Raw genomic sequence first — 20,542 nt, 5'->3', positions numbered from 1 at the left:
CGTTCCTATTTTATGCTTGCGAATAAGATGTTCAAGAAAAATATATATTTTAGATCAAGAGATTGTTCTTCCAGCCATGTTCCGCTGTGGCATACAACCACTTTATATTAGCTGGAGGTACCTATTATTACTGTTCTAATATAAATTTGCTGTATGTGTTCTCTGATCCTTGTCAACATTCTGACTTCGCTATGATCTTACTGATCCAGGGAGCCAAAAATATAACCCTCATGAATTTATTTTTTCTCTCATGAGCTGGTACTTGTATCATACAGGCTCTGTGTAATGGTGTTCTCCACCCAGAAATATTCTCTCAACTCAGTATGAATAACGTATCTTTTCTGCTGGTAGGCAGGACTTACTGTGTGCTGTGGAATCTTCCCAAGAGAAATGTCTTTTTTATGTTGCTCTCCTCCTAATGCCAGGCTTTCTAATACACTCATTTTTTGCTTTGAAGGTTCCCACATTGGCATTTGTATTTATAATACTATGCCATTTTTATATACTCATTACTTGGGATAAAAATTACAAGGGCTTTCTATCCTTGAGGATCTTCAGGGAATGAACTTATCCCTAATGGGGATCAGGAAGGCATTTCCTCTGATGGTGCATTATAGCACAGTTGGCCAGGTGCATTTTGGTTGTTTTTTTTTAATTTTCCTCTGACGGCTTGGCCACCATCAGAGAAGGCCTGCTGGGGTAGGTGAGCCATTGATCCATTCTAGTACAGCATTTCTTGTGTTCACGGTCCAATCATTGATCTTAAATGGAGGAATTTTAATGTGTCACAAGATAACATGAGCAGTGGACCTGCCTCCTCTAACAGTAGGCCATACATGCAGAATATGCTAGATTAGCTAATCTTTAGTATAATTTATCAGAATTGCTTCCCTAACTGTTGCAGTGCTCCTCTCTTTTCCTTCTTGGATCAGTTCTAGACAAAATGAAAATTATTCCTTCCACCCAGAGGGGGAAAAAAGACCTAATAAACTCTTGACTGCTAAGTCTTTGGAGTGTCTAACCTTTTTTATTTTTTTAAAACCACTTTGGCTCTATTTTAGTTGATTCCATGCCTGGCTTTTTCATCAGTGCTCTCCGATGTAGGAAAGACTAGGCTGTTAAAGGCTGCTGTGGTGCCATGGGACGCACATTAAGGGGATCCTTTTCACTGCGTGTAGCAGACTCTCCTTTTGAATTGAAGTTATTCACCAGTCATCATACTTGTTTTTAAAGCTATAGCTACTGCAGCCCCATCTTTTGGCTGAAAATTCTCCCATTTATCACTGTCATTAGAAATGGAAATGCACTGGTCTTTCATTTGGGCCCTCTCCCTGATAATTCAGGGGCACCACTCACCTTTAGGAATTTTAATCACTGTCAGGCTTGCTTTTCTGTTAGTTACAACATCCCCAGCTGCACTGAAAATCTGTTCTATCTAAACCAAAGTGGAAATACCTTAGACACTGAACAGTGTGTGGCTAAGCCAGCCCACACATTTTGTTGCATTGGTTTAGTTTAATTTTGTTTCCAAAATTTTTTGCAAAAGGATATTTTTGTTGTACTTTATAAAACTTCTGCTCCAAAACAGCATGGTATAGTATGGATTAGTGATTGTTTTCTATTGGTGTTGCTTTCTCTCCCTCTCCCACTTCACCCTCTCCGGAGTTCAGATGATTCCCCTGACCCTCTTCCCTTGCATTTTTTGTCAACTGAAAGAAATGGACAGAATTATTTTTGGAGATCAACAGCGCTGTTACTTAACGCTCCTTAGAGGTCATTGTTGAGCGATGCAGATCATCCCCTTTTTCTACCATTGAAGTTGAGGACACTGTTACAGGATTCCTTGGATATTTTATAATAGCTCTTCCTTAGTTCTTGTCAATGATCTACAGTTTGGAGAAGTAGCTATTAGGGTATGTCTACACAACAAAGAAAAACCCGCAACTGGCCCAGGCCAGCCAATTTGGGCTTGGGCTATGGCCGGGGCTGTTTCATTGATGCGTAGACTTCTGGGCTCGGACTGGAGCCTGAGCTCTGGGACCCTCCCATCCGGCAGGGTCCTAGAGCCTGGACTGTAGCCCAAACTCAGATATCTACCCTGCAATGAAACAGCCCCGCAGTCTGAGCCCTGTGAGCCTGAGTCAGTTGGTGTGACCCCAAGTCGGCTGGCATGGCCACGCTAGGGTTTCCAGTTTGGTAGTTCATATTGGTTAATCTTTAATTCCCAGAGGCTCCAGAACAATCCCGGAGGGTTGGCAATCCTAGGCCAGCTGTGGATTTTTCTTTGCTGTGAGGACAGACCCTTAGGGGTCAAGGAAACACAGAAGAGATGATAATCATTTCTAGAAGTACCGCCTTTCTTTGTCAGAATCTGCTGTTTAAGACTAACAACTTAGTGCCTCAGCATTTCATAAGGTTCCAGGTTGTTACTGTTAGTGAGTGAGGCATCGATTGTTTTTTTGCCTTGTGTTAGGTAGGATTGGTGATTATTTTTCCTTTGTTTGCGTGGCACCTTTTGGATATGTAATAAGTAAGGATGTTTTTCCAGACTTATTGGATATGAAGTAGTAGCTTCAGAGCATATCAGATATTATCAGCTACTGATAGTTGCCCTCAGTGGGAGAGAGAGCTTAGCAGCAAGTAATGAAACCAGGGCTTTGGAGCTGTGCTCCGGCCCCGGAGCAAGCTCCAGGCAAAAACCTGAAGTTCGCTGCCCTGGAGCTGCTCCAGGCTCTGCTCCAAAGCCCTGAATGAAACTCAGGGTCCAGAAACAAACTGGAGATAAGGAGGCTGTGGGTGGGAGAGACTGGGGTTTATGCTGGAAGGAAGAGGACGCATGGAAGGGTTATGATATAGTAGGTAGCATCCCTCTAGGGATAAGGTGACCAAGGTAGCAAGTTGATTTGGGAATCTCTGGGACCAAAAAGAAGTTATAAGAAAAGAGCTGCAATTTCTCCAGCACCCACTCTAATGCTAGGTGATAATAGCTGAATTAAGCATCCAAAATGTAGGAATGCAGTAGAAGTGATACGAATCTATTTTGAATTGTCTCATCCATAAGGGTAACCTCCCCATCATATTTCACTGATGTTTTTTAATTTTTAATTTTTCTCCTCTTTGTGCAGGCAAACCTATTCCTTTTCTTCTCTGAGTTTCCTCTAGTGATAGAAGGGCAGTGATAAAGACCATAAATCTCAGAGCCCTGACTGGGATGATGTGCTGTACAAGTTAGGGTAAAGATTCAACAAAGGGCTTTTTTCTTTAGGCTCCATCTTATGTGAATAGGTGATTATCATCAGAGAGGAGACAACTCAAAATAGATTTTTTTAACATCATACTTTAATTCCATGAAGACAGGACTGGTCAAGTAATCTCAGATGGTGGCCTCTCTAACCCATTCTCCATGTACAATGAGGTGAAACAAGGCTGTGTGCTGGAATCAATCTTCTTTGCAGCCATTCTGAATTATGCAATTCACAACCTTCAAAAGGGCATATACATAAGGAACCGAACTGATGGAAGTCTCTCTAGTTTTGTAAGGCTTACTGCAAAGACAAAAATCCATGAGGAACTCGTGTGTGAAGGCCTTTTTAGGGATGACTGTGCTCCACCTAGTCATAGTGAAAGTGACCTAAAGTTTATTCTTCACATGGTCCCAGAGGCAACTAAACAGTTTGAACTCACCACCAGCTTGGAAAAAAACTGAAGTCTTCTTCCAAACAGTCCCATCAATCACCACCACTGAGACAAATATCAGCACTGATGTTACAAAACTAAAGAACGTCAGTTGCTTTACATACCTTGACAGTACTGTTTCAAGTGAGATCAGGAAATATCAAACAGAATACAAAAGGCAAGCTAGGCTTTTGGAAGCCTTCGCCCCAAGATACGCAACCAGCGTATCATTGGACAGTCAACAAAATGGATGATATACAGTGCTGCAGCAATGGCATCCCTTTTATGTAGATGTGAAATGTAAAGTGTTTACTTCAGACACATCAAGCAGTTTGAAAAATTTTGCGTGTGCTGTCTTCATTCTATTCTGAAGTTTCTCTGGCAAGACAATTTGTCAAACATTAACATCCTTGAAAATTGACCACCAACTAGCATTGAGGCAATGATTATCAAAGCTTAACTTAGATGGACAGGTCACGTTACCAGAATGGATGATGGTACACTTCCGAAAAAAGTCCTCTATGGTAAGCTGAAACTCAATGTGCAGGAAGGTTGATCAACATAAATGTTTCAAAGATACCCTTAAACAGAATCTGAACTCATGAAAACTTTGAAGACATTACCAAGGACAGACCTGAATGGAGAGCAATTATCAATAAAAGTAGTAAACTCTTTGAGAATGATAGACAAGAAAAACTGATTGAAAAAAAGGGCCAAGTTTCATGACAAATCTTCAGTGGGAGCCTACACATTCCTATGTGACGTCTGTTCACAACCTTTGCTCCTTACAGATCTGACTATACAGCCATAATAGAAAAGATGAGATGTCATTGTCGGATATGGCAGGTGGCCATACAATGGCAATTTAATACATACTGTCAGCTGTTGCTGCTATTACTGAATGCTTATCAATTTGTCCTGTGTGTGTGTTGGAGAGGGAGGAGCCTGATAATTGAACCACTTCACTAATTTGGACTTCAGTTGATATTATTTTGCTTGGACTTTCCTTTTCTTAGCTTATGCTGCAATAATATCACTGATGGTGGAAGTCCTGGATTGTTCTTCAACTTCAGTCCATTTCAACTATTGAAATAGTAATTTGTGTTTTAAAAGAAAAAAAATATAGGAAAAATCTCTGGTTGTTTGTTTTTGTTACAGTATGTCCTGCTGTAATTCCATTCTAAGACTGCCCACAGTAAGCTTTTCTTTTCAGAAACATGAAGAGAATTTATTAGAAAATTAGATGTGGATCTGATGGATTAACTGCAGAGATTTCTTCAGGAAGATTCTGGGAGACCTGTTTAATTCAATTTGCAATGGTGGATTCATTTGTCTTTTAGAAACTTTGAGCTTGATTCCGCAGTCCTTGAGTAGGCAAAAGTCTCTTAAAATCAATGGTTTTCCTGGCTAAGTACCACAGGATATGATTTTTTTGTATAAAATGACTGGGTGTAAGTATGGCAAAAATACAGTCCTTAGAGCTTCAAATACCTTCTGACGCCCCTGCTTCATTATAGTTACAGTTGTGTCAAGACACCCAGTTTACCCCACAGTTGTCACATGAGCTGGTACAGAGGTTACAACAATTGGCAGTATAGAGCCTTGTCAAGACTAGGAAAAGATTGTTTGGTTTGGTTGGTTGGTTGGTTTAATCAAATTCTCTACTTCTGGGTAGCTAATGCCATTAGGAGAACCAGTAGGCATCTACTGCAGATTTGGTTTAATGCCTTTAAAATTGTTAGTTGGTCAGGGTAGGCCTTAGCATCATTAAGCCAAATCAGCTAATATGATTTTAAAGGTGGTCAACTGAATCTACAATGGGATAAGCTACCTTTTACATGGGTAACTCAGACAATATCCAAACACTTGTTTTCCTAGTTGAGATAAGGCCTTAACCTTGGTCTTGTAGTGTTACCTTTCATAGTTGTAACTGCAGTGTAGATGGGGTCTGATGACGATCAAGGAGTAGTGTTACAGGATTTTATGGACCTGTGAGTCTAAGTACTTTTAAAGTGAGGACACTTTATTCTATGCAGAATAAAATACGCCTTTAAAGAAAAACCCATATCAAAATGCCTTTGTTTTGTTTTTTCTGCTTCCTGTGCATTGTTTCTGTCTCTTTGACAAATCACAGTTGGATATAAAATTTCCCCCAAATTAAAACATTTCTTCAAAGCTAATAAATTCATCCTTCTTCACCCAAACAGCCTAAGTTAGCCTGCACTTACCGAGCAAACAGAAGCCTCACATTGAGAGTGAGATGTTGACACAGTGACCTCATTCTGAACGTTACCTTCTTTGTCAGCAGAAGCAGCAGCAGCTCCGCTGGCTCTCTGCACTTGGAGCAGTTTGACGATTTCTGCTGGCTCGTTGGCATGATTTCAGGGCTTGCTTTATTGTGAACCTAGCTGGTGAATGGGATGACAAGACGTAAGCTTGAAAGGACTTGTTCCCCAATGTGAATTTTTGACGAACAGTTCACAGCTGCACAACTTTGATCCATTGTACAATAGAACCATCTGTTTTACACATAGGTCTGCAGCTTTCTCCAGACATGGAAAAGGAAAGCAAATCTTTTTTGTGATTATAGTAAACACGGGTAAGTGTGTGAGCTAAATTGCAAATGATTTAGAAATAAATGTCATGTATGTATGTGTCTGTATGATGCTGCTAGATGTAAATTTTGTAGCTTGTCTGGGAGTTAAAGCTTTAACTTGTCTCTGCTAATGCATGTAAGTGGCTTTTTTTGCCCACTTGGTAAGGATACTGGTTTGTTACTCTTGTACAGTGCAGCGATGCACTGTTACAAAAGCAGCAACATTCCGTTGCAAAGACAAAGAAGCATGCACAGACATACGGAGAAACCTTGGAACATCGTACTGTAGCTTTTCTCAGAACGATGACTCATTTCAGTTCACAAAGGATTCTGGGCAGGGTAGTGCAAAGGCAGGTTGGCTGATCCATTCCTATGACTTCACTTTGCAGAGAACCAGGCAGAAGAGGAGTGACACTGCAGAATCCTGAGGCATTGCAGTGGAGAGTTGCTTTACTAAGACTGTGAGTGCCTTCAAAACAGGGGGTGGTGATAGAGTGTGATTCCAACTGTTCCATGAATATAGAGTGAAAGAAGAGATATTTTTGAAAACGTGTTTTCATAACACTGAGTAGGAGGTATATTTGTAGAGTTCTTTAGAGATTTTCCCCCCCTAATTCTTAGCTATGTTTGTATCTCTCTCTCTCGTGCAAAATTATGGGAAGATTCAAGTATTATAGAATTCCTTACAGATGACTCGCACTGGTAATGCATTAGCATTTATGGTCTGGAGGCCCCCAGTAGTTTTGGTAAGAGATGAGCATTCAACATATTATTATTTAAAAGCATGCTTTATTTTTATTCAGGTCTTGTGGCATTGATCTCTGCTGCAGCCAGCCAGATTCCACTATGATGTAATGCCCTGGCAATGTTGTGACATCACAGCTACTATAGAACTGTAATGGAGCATAGGGGTTCAGGTAAATCCCCTTTTTAATGTATTGTGTGCTGAAAGTATAAAATAGTAATTCAGAAAAAAGAAACTGAAAAAAATGTTTGGGTAGCTTTTTTTAAAAAGCACACTATATACATATATTTTATAAAAAAGGAATTTCCTGATATTCTCTGGGATAGTCTCTTAGATTTTCAAATAAGATTTGTGATCATAGCATTGCATAGCTGGGGAGTCAGGAATTAACTGGCCATGGCAAATGAATGGAGCAAAATACATTGAAATATTTAGATCACAATGTGTTGAGTGTGTGTGTACATGCGACAGTCTGACAACTGTGGGCACTTCAGCACATCTTGATAAAGTAACTGAAATTTGGTATGTTACATCTGTAGTGTCATTTTTAATCAGGTCCAAAGGATGGAATAGGTTATTTTACATGCTTGGAACAGAGTTAATCACTACCAGCATTCAAAAGCTACCCTAAGAATGTTAACACATGAAGCAAATATTTGTCATACTGTAGGTCAGCACTGGGATTTCTGTGTAGTTCCCAAGGCCAAAAATAGTTTGAATGGTCATATCGTATAGTTACATTCTTGCAATATTAGTTGAATTAAGAAACAGCATCTTATGTCTATAAGAAGAAGGTATGTTTTGGTGTGGATACGTTTTCGGTGGTGTGAAATTGGCTAGCTGGTGAGCAAATATACATGCAAGATTCTGTTATAATAGTAATAATAATAATTTTATTATCATACACCCTAAGAGCCCCAGTCATTGACTAGGATTCCATTGTGCTAGCAAGCATATAGAGGCCTATACCATCATTGTTTATGAAACTGATTAGAGACATAGGGATATCTTTTTATTTTGTAGTCAGTGGAATTTTTATTAACTGTTAGGGTTGCTCTTTTAAAACATGAATAAATAAAGTTTAGCCTTCTCTTAAACAGGATAAATTGTTTGTTTGTTTTCTAGAATATTTTCCTTCTATCCAGTTGCAGTCTTCTCTTGATACCACATTTTGATGTTATGTATATATCAGCAAAGTAAGTGTGAAAATGTGATTTAAAAAAATGATAAATTAACTTACAAGGAAGGCTCAATCATGGCTGTTTATGTTTAGTTGGGACTGGACAAACTAATTTTTTTTTTAAATTTCAGTCATGGTCAGTAAAATATAGAATCATAGGACTGGAAGGGACCTCGAGAGGTCATCTAGTCCAGTCCCCTGCACTCAGGGCAGGACTAAGTATTACTAGACCATCCCTGACAGATGTTTGTCAAAGCTGCTCTTAAAAATCCTAAATGATGGAGATTCCACCACCTCCCTAGGCAATTTATTCCAGTACTTAACCACTCTGAGAGTTTTTCCTAATGTCCAACCTAAACCGCCCTTGCTGCAAGTTAAGGCCATTAAGCTTCTTGTCCTAGTCTCAGAGATTATGAACAATTTTTCACCCTCCTCCTTGTAAAAACCTTTTATGTACTTGAAAACTATTATCACGTCCCCTCTCAGCTTTCTCTTCTCTAGACTAAACAAACCCAATTTTTTCAATCTTCCCTCATAGGTCATATTTTCTATACCTTTAATCATTTTTGTTGCTCTTCTCTGGACTTTCTCCAATTTGTCCATGTCTTTCCTGAAGTGTGATGCCCAGAACTGGACACAATACTCCAGCTGAGGCCTAATTGGTGCAGAGTAGAGCGGAAGAATTACTTCTTGTGTCTTGCTTACAACACTCCTGTTAATACATCCCAGAATGATGTTTCCTTTTTTTTGCAACAGCGTTACATAGTTGACTCATATGTTCATTTATATATTAATACATCATAGATCTAATGTTTCTAGCATTTTTAATGCTATCAGAAGCTGCATGTTCTTCCAGTTCTCACTATTGTTTAATCTGGTTAAAAGGTGCCATATAGCCTAAAGTGGCAATTTGCTATGTGCTTGTAGATTGTTGTTTTGAACTGGCCTTTTTTAAATGTTTGTTTGCTAGCCTATGACGTGGGCTGTTCTGGAAATAATATGATTGAACTTGAAATTTAGGGATGAGGCTGTAACCCCTGTCAATTGTATAACTTGTTCAGTTTATCCACCAGTGTTAACCAGTTAGGCTCACAATAAGTGATTTTGGAATTGTCCCTTCAAAACGGGATTTTAGGTAAGCTCGAAAAGAGAATATTTATATGAGGAGCTTGTTCTTCTGTCTGTAATTTTCTCTGTCCCCAGCTGCTGCTGTTAGCGATCTTTTGTTTGAAGAAAAGCTTTCTCCATTATCACAAACAAGCTTCTCTTTTTGCTTGATCCCATAGTGAAGTCACAATCATCTGCTGAAGATATCAGTCTGTTGGTATGGAAATCTGTCTAAGGCATTTCTAATGCGAACCCTCCCTGTGGTATTTAGATACCATGAAAGGGCTGTATGTCATAACTCGAAATTTCCTTTTTAATAAAATCATATGTTTAAAGTTTATCTGGAGAAAACTGTTGTACCACAAAAGGTTAAAGAGCTTTGAGTGACAGGGAGAAGGGGAGGAATTCGTTACACTTGGGCTTCTTACATTTCACTGCACTGCAGAAGTGCACTTAGGGGGTTTCTTCCCCATATGTGAGGAAATAAGTGTATAAATTCTAATAAAGTGTGGTTGTACTCTGAAAAGTGACTCTGTAAAAACATTGTAGTATTTTCATATTTTTCTCTCTCAGTGGATGCATTGAATTGGCTCCATTTATAAGTCAAAGATGATTTTTCTAACTGCTGTCCCTGCAAACTGAGGCAGAGAGCTGGAATTCAAACTCTCTGCTCTTTCTAACCGCTTAATCAGTAATAAAGATTCTATTTTCAGAACTTAGCTGACAGTTTTGTTGTTAATGCATAGAGCAGAATGCAGTCTGTTTCTTTCATAACATTTGTCATTAGTGCATCTGTACTAAAAATATTTTTTGTCAGTAAAGTGAGCAGATGAGATTCAGACATACTGAACTAAATGGTGTATAGCAAATCTGGTGAATAGGACACTGAAGCATGAGTTCTTACTTCCAGCTCTGTTACTGATTGTGTGTAACCTGGGGTAATCACTTAACCTCCTTGTGCTGTGGTGTCTCATCTGTAAAGTAGAAATAATACTGTTTATCCACCTCTGTAAAGTGCTTTGAGATCCATGGAAGAAAAATGCTATTTAAGCATGTGGTTATTTTACTTTTAACTGACTCTTTTAATTTTTAAATAATAGCTGCCATTAAAAAGGGTAATTATCTATGTAAATCCCATTGTCATCAACGAGAGACTAGATCCCATTAATTACTTTTGTGCTTAGACATTTTCAAAATGCTTATGAAGTACATAAGAAAATACAAGGAAACTTAATTTTATAATTCTTTAAAAAAAAAAAAAAGTTTGTTGGTTCTTTCCACTGGAAGCTGAAATGGAATTGAAACCAAGTACTTCTAGCTGCTGATGGTATTTTAATAAAACATACAGTTAGCTGGTGAAAGCTGCTTTCTGGGCTCCACCGTTTTCCTTTTAATTTTGAACACAAACATTTGAAAGTCAAGTCTAGTAATTTGATTTCAAAGGAAAGCTTCTTGAAACAAGCATCAGTCTGAGTTAATGGAAGCCATATGCTGAATCCTTTATAAAGTGTTGAGGTCTACCCAAAAATAAAAATTTTTTTAGGAAAAGAATATTTGATTTTTTTTAAACAAATCTTCCCTAAAAAGATTTGTTGTAAGTCTTGTATTCGAAAGGCTAAATGCTATTTATACATATAATTGGTGTTAATGTATTAAATTAAATTGTAAACATAAGATACTTTCTGTTAAAAGAATCTCTTCACTTACCTACAGCTACAGAGTACTTGGAACTTCCCAGAGCCCAAGGGTGTTTAAGATAAAATTTGGCAAATTAGTACCTCCATAAGTGTGGGTCTCTGTGGCTCTCTATCACTAGGTTTATAGTAAGTTTTACAGATGTTCTGTTCCTCTTTTTGAAGAATTGCAAATTATCTCAAGTAGATGGTTTATTGGCATCTGTAGGTTTAACTATAGAATTAATTCTGACAGCAGTGAAGATGAATGAGGGTTGCCTTGTCAAAGTTAACCAACTCTCAAAGGAATTAGCAAGGAGTGAATTATGATAGCCTTTTACAAGACTAATATATGTCAGCCATTCCTTTTGAATTTAAAATGTGTATGGATTCCTGTTGAAAATTTTACCTGATTTGCTTACATAAAAACCCCAATTTCCAGATGCTTTAGTGGTAACTAATTATGCAAATTAAGCTCACAATTTTATAACAATATTTGCAGACTTGCCGTTTGAAAATTGGGGCTTACAGGGCCTCGTCTGAACTTTGCATACGTTATAAAACAGTTTCTCATGCACAGTGTACACAGATATTTCTACATAAAAAAGGACCAAGTGTTTCTAAAATAAAAAGAACTTTACTACTTGATGACTAGTATGCAGCCAGCCGAAACTAACAGTTCACAACATTCTGAATCCAATCTCTTCCTTCAGAAGACTAATTAAAAATTGTAAAAGATCATTTATTAAACCCTAATGATTCCTCGGGTTAAGTGGCCTATTTAAAAAGGAAGATCTCATATTTCAGTTGTAATCCTTTGGAGTGTGTGTACAAGTTTGTGCGTGTAATCACTAATTCTGATGCTTTTCAGGTATGAGACCAATTATTAGGGCAATGTCGTATTCTCTCCAATATAATGTCATTTTTGTAGATAGAATCATAGGACTGGAAGGGACCTTGAGAGGTCATCTAGTCCAGTCCACTGCACTCATGGCAGTACTAAGTATTCTCTAGATACATTTGAACACTGACTTTTTCTTATTTATGTCTCATTGATTTTTAAAGATTTTATCTTCATATGTTTATATAAATAATTTTACCTGTTGACAGATAAAATATTCGTTTGTCTTAACAATAGTATAATTAACTCTTCAGTTTTTTCCCCCTCTTAAAAGATTAGGAATGCTGCGCCTACGTGCTTTTGCCTTCTGTCATGTGTAACACTGTCTACTATTCTTCCTAATCAGATGTCCACCATTTTCCAGATTGTTGTTGGTTATTACTTTGTATAGTAATCTAGTAATGTTACAATCACTTTGCAGACAGGTAAAATAAAAATATCCCAAAGAGCTTCTAATTCAAGGCTCCAGTCCTGAAGTCAAATATACATGGGGCAGATCTTTGCACTCCCACGGAGTCCAACTGGAGGCAGTGGGGCTCTGTATAGGTTCTAAGCTGTGCCAGTGTGTATCCAATTGCAGAATGGAGACTTATTTAGGTGGTAGGCAATAGTGTTCCAGAGAGATGCAGCACAAATAAACTTACTTTAAATCCACTTCCATATTTGTATGTGTGTTTTTTAAAATCCTTAATGCATCCATATTTGTATGTGTGTTTTTTAAAATCCTTAATGCATCTCTGTTCACATCTGTCCCTACTGTCTAACAGAATATACAACTGGCATATTTGAAAAATAAAGATTACACATAGGGTTAACCTAAAGCACTTATGAAAACTTTTTTACAAAATACTCAGTACAACAATTCTGAGTACTGTTGAAGATTAGATGCATTTGATTTTCCATTTGCAAGCCCTGTGTGAGCACACTGTATCTGCTTAGTAAAAAACAAGATAATTAAAATTAATGGGGCCACACTCAGAACATCTAATAATCCCTTTGAATTTCAGGAGTGGATTGGATCTGATCCAATCATAGATCAGATTCATAGATTTGAACCCACTTCCATATATTCATAGAACCCACTTCCATATATTTGGTTTCTGATCTGATCCAAAACTGCATTCTAGTTGTTCAGATGTGCTGAAATCTCATGAGAACAGCTCATGAAGTTTCAAAGCCATTTAATCTAAACCTGCAACCCAATGATTGATCGGTCTGTGACCTGAACCGTAGTGCAAACCCAATTGGAATCCTAACACCAACTCTTCAGCCCATTGTTTCTATCTAGTATTCTGTTATGGTTAAGGAAACCTCCAATCCTTCTGCTTTTTCGCTGGTTACGTAGGAAGCACTGCCGTACTTTTGGGACCATCTGGGAACTATTACCACTGAAACAGGAGATAAAGAGCAGACTTTAAATGTGTATGCACTGTATACTTATCTCATCAAATTGTTTCTCATCCTGTAACCTTTTAAGTTTAAAAGTTTTTCAGTACTCTTAAAGTATTGGCTAATAAAATATATTTTAAAGACTTCATGGGAAAAATTAATTGGATAAGTAACCTGGCAAGTTAAAATAAGGTTCACCTAAAGCAGATAACACAAAAGTCTGTACTTGTTCATATTTCATCAACAAAACTTAAAAATTTCTCTCTTTAATCTACAAAAGTCATGCAAAGTCATTACATCTGCAGATCAAGGAAGGAGCTCTTCTGAACATAACTCTTTAGATAGTTGGTGCCTTTGTGCCACTGAGTAGAGGGCATAATACAGCTGGCCAGCAAACTAAAAATATGGCTCATTATCAGAATTTCCAGAATTTTTTTCTAATTTTTGTTGCAATTTAAAAAAAAATCAAAATTCTCTGTAGTACAAACTGTAGATGACCCATACAACCAGGATTTGAAAAGAGAGTTGTGGCTGTGCCTACAAAAATGTGTATGAAGCCATTGCATTCACAAGTTCATGCTTGTGTGTGCAGTTGTTGCTTTGCACATGCAAACTTGGGGTTCTGCAGCTGCAATGGGTGTGCATGAATTTTTGTGGGTTCAAGTATTGGATCGTTCTTTGAAAATATTCCCTGAATATTTTAGTGCACCCTCAATGTCAAAAATGTATTGTCTTTGACTTCTCTATTAAGTTGTGGTTCTTATTTTGAAGATTTTATCACAAGAATGATATAAACTATACAAAATTGTGTACATTGTAATGGACACCTCTCTGTATACTTGTTCTGTGAGTAATGTTTAAATGAAATCCTTCATTGAATGTCTGCTTTCTTTCTACAGGTGATGTTTCACCAATCAATATGTCTCCCATCAGTCAGTCACAGTTTATTCCACTTGGGGAAATCCTTTGCTTGGCTATCTCAGCAATGAACTCTGCACGAAAACAAGTCACACAAGAAGCACTAATGGAACACCTAACAACCTGCTTCCCAGGTAACCATGCATTAATGTATTACTAATCATATGAACCTGGATTTTCTTTTTTTTAAGTACCGTCAAAGATTTCCTCCTAAAGGGTTGGTTACAATTTTTGTTACTTTAGAAAAGGAAGCTTGGTAGATAACCAACTTTGCTTATTCAAGGATTCCAAAGCCAGAAAGGATTATTGTGATTATCTAGTCTGACCTCCTGTAAAATATACTTCCCCAAAATAATTTCTAGAACATATTTTTTAGAAAAACATCGAATCTTTATTTAAAAATTGTCAGGATGGGTACTCCACTGTGACCCTTGGTAAATTCTTTCACTGGTTAATACCCACACGTCTAAAAAAAATTATACCCTATTTCCAGTCTGAATTTGTCTAGCTTCAACTTCCAGATGTTCGCTTGTGTTATATTGTTGTCTGCTAGATTGAAGAGCGTATTATCATATATTTGTTCCCCACATAGATACTTAGACTGTGATCAAGTCAGCTCCAACCTTCTCTTTGTTAAGCTAAATAGATCAAACTCTGAGTGTGTCATTATAAGTCATATTTTCTAATTCTTTAATCATTCTCATGGCTCTTCTTTGAACCCTCTCTAGTTTATCAACATCCTTCTTGAATTGTGGACATCTGAACTGGACACAGTATTCCAGTAATGGTCGTACCAATGCTAAATACAGAGGTAAAATAGCCTCTCTACTCCTATTCAGGATTCCCCTGTTTATGCATCCCAAGGTTGGTTTTTTTGGCTGCACCTTCACATTGAGAACTCATGTTCAGCTAGTTATCCACGACGACCCCCAAATCTTGTCCAGAGTCACTGCTGTAGATAGCAGCTCCAATTAATCCTGAGATTTGAAGCAAAATTGACAGAAACTGTAATACCTGATAGTGCAGCCCTTACAGCCATGAGTTATTACTCTCACTGGTAATCATGTTCACTTCAAGAGGCTTGCTCATGTGATTTAAACTTTATAGGGTTGAATCCTAACTCAATGAAGGATTTGAAGAAATTTACAGAGGTTATATTGAACATTTACAAATCAGTATAATATTCTGGCCTGTTTTTTTCTTTTCTGTTTTTTAATTGACTTCAGAATATGCTAGATCAATATTTCTTGTGAAATATCTGAATCTTCTGCAGGATCATAGTTTAAAGCACTTAGGGACCAGTGTTGTATTTAGTGAGATAGGTACGGCTGCTCCTTAAATATTCCCTAAATAGCCTGCTTACCATAGCACTTAAATGTGCACAAACAAACTAATCAGCAATGTACATGTGGCACTGGATTGCACTGTACCTTTTAATCCCTAAAATTGGAAAGGGAGCATACTGGGACAGAAAGTGTGTGTCAGGAACTAAGTGCACTTACTCCACATGGAAGGTTCCATGCTGGCTTTTACTAGGTCATTTAGAGTTTTCTTTACTTACAGACCAAAAGGAACTGTCCATTCCTCACGCAATCATTTCATGTACATGTGCAAAATCATTCCGTCTCCAAGAACAGGATTCCCACCTGCTGAATTAGTGGCCCTCCTAGCCAGTTTGGACAGGCCGCCAAAACTGCTGTGACATGATACAAATAATAAAGAATATTAGTGTCTGCCTCAGTGGGCTTATGTTTAAAACTAAAGGAGATCAGTAGTTTTTTGGTTTTTTTTCATAGACCTTCAGACTTCCGGTGCTGGTCTTGCCTTCTTTCTTTTCTACTCTCCATAGCTTAAAAAGCCAGGAGGTCTGCTCTTGGAGCTGACATCTCTCCCCACGATGCCCAAAAGTCTTTAGCAGCTATAGATTCAGCCACTTTAGCATAACCAGTCTTGCTGATGGCCTTTCATAAAAATGCATTTTTCTTTTGTTAAATTCAGGAGGCTTTTATGTCAGTATATGTTAATAATTCTTTATAAAATGGTGACATGGAAATATTCCAGACACAGTAACACTTAAAAAAAAGAAAAATATTAAAAATAATGTGCTGGGGCATGTTGTCTCCATACCAACAGCCTATATCTGGGGTTGGCGAATGATTCAAAAGGCACCCTATGTAGGCATTTCTGGGCAGTGTAATATAAAAGGAATGGAGACAGCTGTGGCCATTAGGAACTCCTGAGTTCTAATCCCAGCTCTACTGCTTGCTTGCTCAGGGACCTTGGACAAGTTTAGTCATTGTGTGCCTCAGTTTCCCCATCTTTAAACAGGTTGATACTACTAACCTACCTGCTATCGCTGGTGTAAAGATTAATTACTTAAATTTCTATATTAAAAAAATATATATATCTTCCTCTGCCTTGGAAGTCAGCTAGATATATATGTCTCTATGTTTTTGGTTTTGGGGTTTGGGTTTCTTTTTTTTCTTTTTTTTTTTAGACTGTAGGATAACGGAGCATATAGAGTTGTGCAGCTTTATAGTATGTAGAACTTTCACTTATGGTTGATGGTAAGTCTTGAGATTTTTGAAAAGAGAAGAATATTCTGGATTTGGAACTATGTCTAAAATAAAGATTTTTGTCTGCCATTCAAATAATTACAGTGCTTGGGGTTCTTTAAGGAAGCTCAATTCTGCCCTCTGAGATATCTGGAGAGAGTACAGTAAGTACTGTATATTTTGTAAACCCTAGTTTTCGGTCTCAGCCTGTAGTTTTATTTATAAAGTTTCTCCAGTGATCTCTGCATACTGCAAAGTTAATGATCCATTATGTGGGGCATAAGGTGGAAAGGGAAATCAAAGTTCACACTTCTAGTTCTAGTATAGTTTTTCTCAGTTATTTTCTCCAAGTCAGACTTACTTCATTCGGTAACACTACATTACATTAGTAAGTATAGAGAAGGTTCCAAAGACTGAAGCATTGGGAGGAAGCTTGTAATCCATATCATTTAGCAAAAACCTGATTAGATACTTGAAATTCTAAATGATTAGATACGTTCCTTGAGTTTCTTATGCACATGAGTATTGGTTGGTTTGGTATTTCTGCTGTTCCCATCAGACAAAAACACACACAAATAATTCAGCGGGCTAGAATATTTTATAGTCTGTGCTTGCAAGTATCCCTAGGCAAGTTGGCACAGTCTCTTGCTGCCTCCCCCTTTTTTCCAGCACAGAGTATGTGTCTTTAGAAAGACAGAGATTAAGAAAAAGCCTATCTTGCATTTCCCACTCCATCCCCCCACTCACCCCCCCAAAAAAATTAAAAAACAAAATCTTCCAGCCTTTATTGTCCTAAACTATTTTTTTGCTTTGTTTTTTCCCCGTCCCCAGTCTACTACTTTGCTGTTAAAAAGGAACTCCTTTCCCTTCCACCCTTGCAGGCATAACATAATTAAAATATTGAATATCATTGTATTAGCTCTCTTAGGGAGAGCCACATCATCCAATGAAGGGGACCACTCTTGGTGCAGGCTGATCTTTCCATTTGTCTCCTCATCCCTTATAAAACTTAACGAGTCCCAGCTTTTTGAGAATCGGTATTTTCTCAATAGGTGTTTTAAAATATCCCATATCCTTTTCTATGTTAATAGTTTCTCTTCCCCTGTTGGATTGTGAATAACAGAGAGAGGAGAGCATTTCTGAGTACATAATTCTAAATTCTATACTGTCAAATAATTTTGTCTTTCTCTCATCATGTAGGAACATTTGCACGTCTAGGGCCTACACTAACAAGTTAGGTCAACTCAGCTACATCACTCAAGGGTGTGAAAAATCTACCCCCCCCCCCCGAGCGGCATAGCTAAGCCAACCAACTCTTGGTTTAGATAGCGTTAGGTAAACAGAATTCTTCTGTAGGCCTAGCTACTTCTCCTCAGAGTGGTTCTACACCAGTGGTTCTCAACCAGGAATGTGTGTACCCTGGGGATACGTAAAGGTCTTCCGGGGGTGCATCAACTCATCTAGATATTTGCCTAGCTTTATAACAGGCTACATAAAAAGCACTAGCAAAGTCAATACAAATTAAAATTTAATCCAGACAATGACTTGTTTATATTGCTCTATATGCTATACACTGAAATGTACGTACAATCTTTATATTCCAATCGATTTATTTCATAATTATATGGTAAAAATGAGAAAGTAAGCAATATTTCAGTAATAGTGTGGCTGTGACACTTTTGTATTTTTATGTCTGATTTTGCAAGCAAGTAGTTTTTAAGTGAGACAAAACTTGGAGGTATGCAAAAATAATCAGACTTCTGGAAGGGGTACAGTAGTCTGGAAAGGTTGGGAGCCACTGACCTAAACCAAGGGGGAGAACCCTTCCAGTTGGCATAGGTACTGGCTTCACAGCAGTCACAAGGTCACTTGTGCTGTAAAGACAGGTACTTCCCTGGGTTTTATGGCATGTGTAAACTTTGTAACCACAGTTGCCATTCTCAGACTGAGGAAAAAGAAACCTCTTTCCTCAGTGCAGGATCTTACAGTTGCGTACTAGCCCTGTAGTTTGCTGAGCCAATGTGCAGACATAAATCTGGGCCACAGCTATATCTGAAGTAAGGTATGCTAATTATTTATAACATCACATAGCAACCACTCTACATCTTAAAACTAGTATTTCATGAGCCAATCAGAGTGTTTCTTTTATCCCTTGTTAAGCCATAGTGCCAGCTCAGGAGAAAATCATTTTAGAAGATTTAACACCAGTTAAACATAATTTAAAATGTATTTTTCATAAACTTATACACTGGTATTGGGAAAAAATGTTTGTAATAATAATAAACATCTTTTTTATGTATATTATGTTTTGTCAGACTTTCTTTTTAAAGAGAGAGCACTACTACTGTGAATATTGTAATATTCTAACTTGGAATCGTGCAAGAAGATGTTTATGAAATCCTGCGTTATGTTTATTGACCAGATTTAAAATCTCATATACTAAATGTAAATCTATTAAATCCAGGATAACAGCTAAGAATTTAACCTCTTTTCCTGCATTTGGCATCTACCCTCTAGTGAATATGAACCTGGCTTTAACAAAGCTTGTAGATAAAGTTTATGGGTATATAATGACTTGGCTGTTTTTAATAGTTTTTACAGATTTTTTTTGTAATGTTGTTAACCAAATCAGCTTACACTGTTGAAAATTTCGGTAACAGAATACATGCCCCTGTGTTAATATTCACTTGTGAAGTAAAGAAGTGATATTCAGATGGCTGCTGCACTGAGGTGAAGTCCACCTCAAAAATATATAGTTCCTGTACATTCATTTTTACATTGAATGCCCAATGTATATGCAGCAATGAAAAGATGTACTTTACATTAACTGAGTTCACCTTAGGTCACTGTTCTTTGTGAGCAACAAACAAGACATAATCTTCTGTCTGGAAGCTCTGTGGAAGGCACAGTAGACTCTCTTGAGATGCAGCAAGTGTACATGTCTGATTCAATGTCCAGACAGTTTCTGCTTTTGAATTATTAAAGCACTACATAATCTTAAATAACACTGCTGCTGTCATGCAGTATTTAAATGCCAGATTCTCTAAACTAATATATATATTTACCGGTGCTTCTATTTACTGGGAGAGTAGAACGAGAAAGAAAGACGACCAGCCTCTGGAGATGGTGGGGGAGTTTACATATAAACAGGACACTGTCAGGGTGTCACTGGGCAGCCCGAACAGGAGCATCCTTCTGTGGCAGGCCACGTCATGACAGGCACACCTGCCTCAATTTCCCTCCTTCAAAATCCCCAGAATTAGTCTCCGGAGTCTTCCCAAGTATAAATATAGCCCTTGTGGGGTTCAGTTATTGCAAATGTTCTGTATACATTTATCATAATAAAAGTCTCACAATCATAGTCCAGATTTTCCCCAGCATAGTCCTAACAGTATATGCAAAATATAAAACCCTGGCATCCCTCACCATGCCCCAGCTCAGCACAGCCCACTCCGATCCATGTACCAGGACAGCAATGTCAGCCCCTTGAGCTGGAGTACAACTCTGCTTTTCCAGCAGGTTCCCCCACACGCCCACCACCTCTCTGCTGGGAACATCCATCACTCCCCCTGGCCCTCTCATGGTTCTTCTGGGTCCAGCACTGCAGCCTTAAAAAAAGTCAGCATGTCAGTTCCTCTGCTGCTCCCCTGCCTTCAGCCCTCTCTGGACCGTAGCTCAGTTTCTTTGGCCTAGAGTCAGCAGGAAATACCTCTGCTGTTCCTCCTTCTTTGAGCCCTCTGGCCCTAGCTCTCTGGTCGGGGGGACACTAGCTAGCAAACCGCTCTTGCTGCTCTCTTGCCTTC

The 20,542-nt window shown here is 38.1% G+C and overlaps 1 protein-coding gene across 4 annotated transcripts in view; it reads left to right on the top strand.

Moving 5' to 3' along the window:
* Window positions 1–20,542, top strand: part of STOX2 (storkhead box 2) — a 108,120-nt gene that overhangs the window by 61,757 nt on the left and 25,821 nt on the right. For 2 of the 4 annotated variants that reach the window (XM_030564345.1, XM_030564347.1), the window contains one exon: window positions 14,166–14,318. In XM_030564345.1, coding sequence (XP_030420205.1) covers window positions 14,166–14,318 — 153 coding nt within the window. Of the gene's footprint in view, window positions 1–6,184; window positions 6,275–6,660; window positions 6,733–7,074; window positions 7,189–14,165; window positions 14,319–20,542 lie in introns of those variants that run through there. The other 2 variants (XM_030564346.1, XM_030564348.1) reach the window with 2 other exon arrangements.

The sequence above is a fragment of the Gopherus evgoodei genome, chromosome 5 (assembly GCF_007399415.2).
Source record: "Gopherus evgoodei ecotype Sinaloan lineage chromosome 5, rGopEvg1_v1.p, whole genome shotgun sequence".
Taxonomy (NCBI): Eukaryota; Metazoa; Chordata; order Testudines; family Testudinidae; genus Gopherus; species Gopherus evgoodei.
The sequence above is the reverse complement of the archived record's forward strand: the minus strand, read 5'-3'. Positions and strand labels throughout refer to the sequence as shown.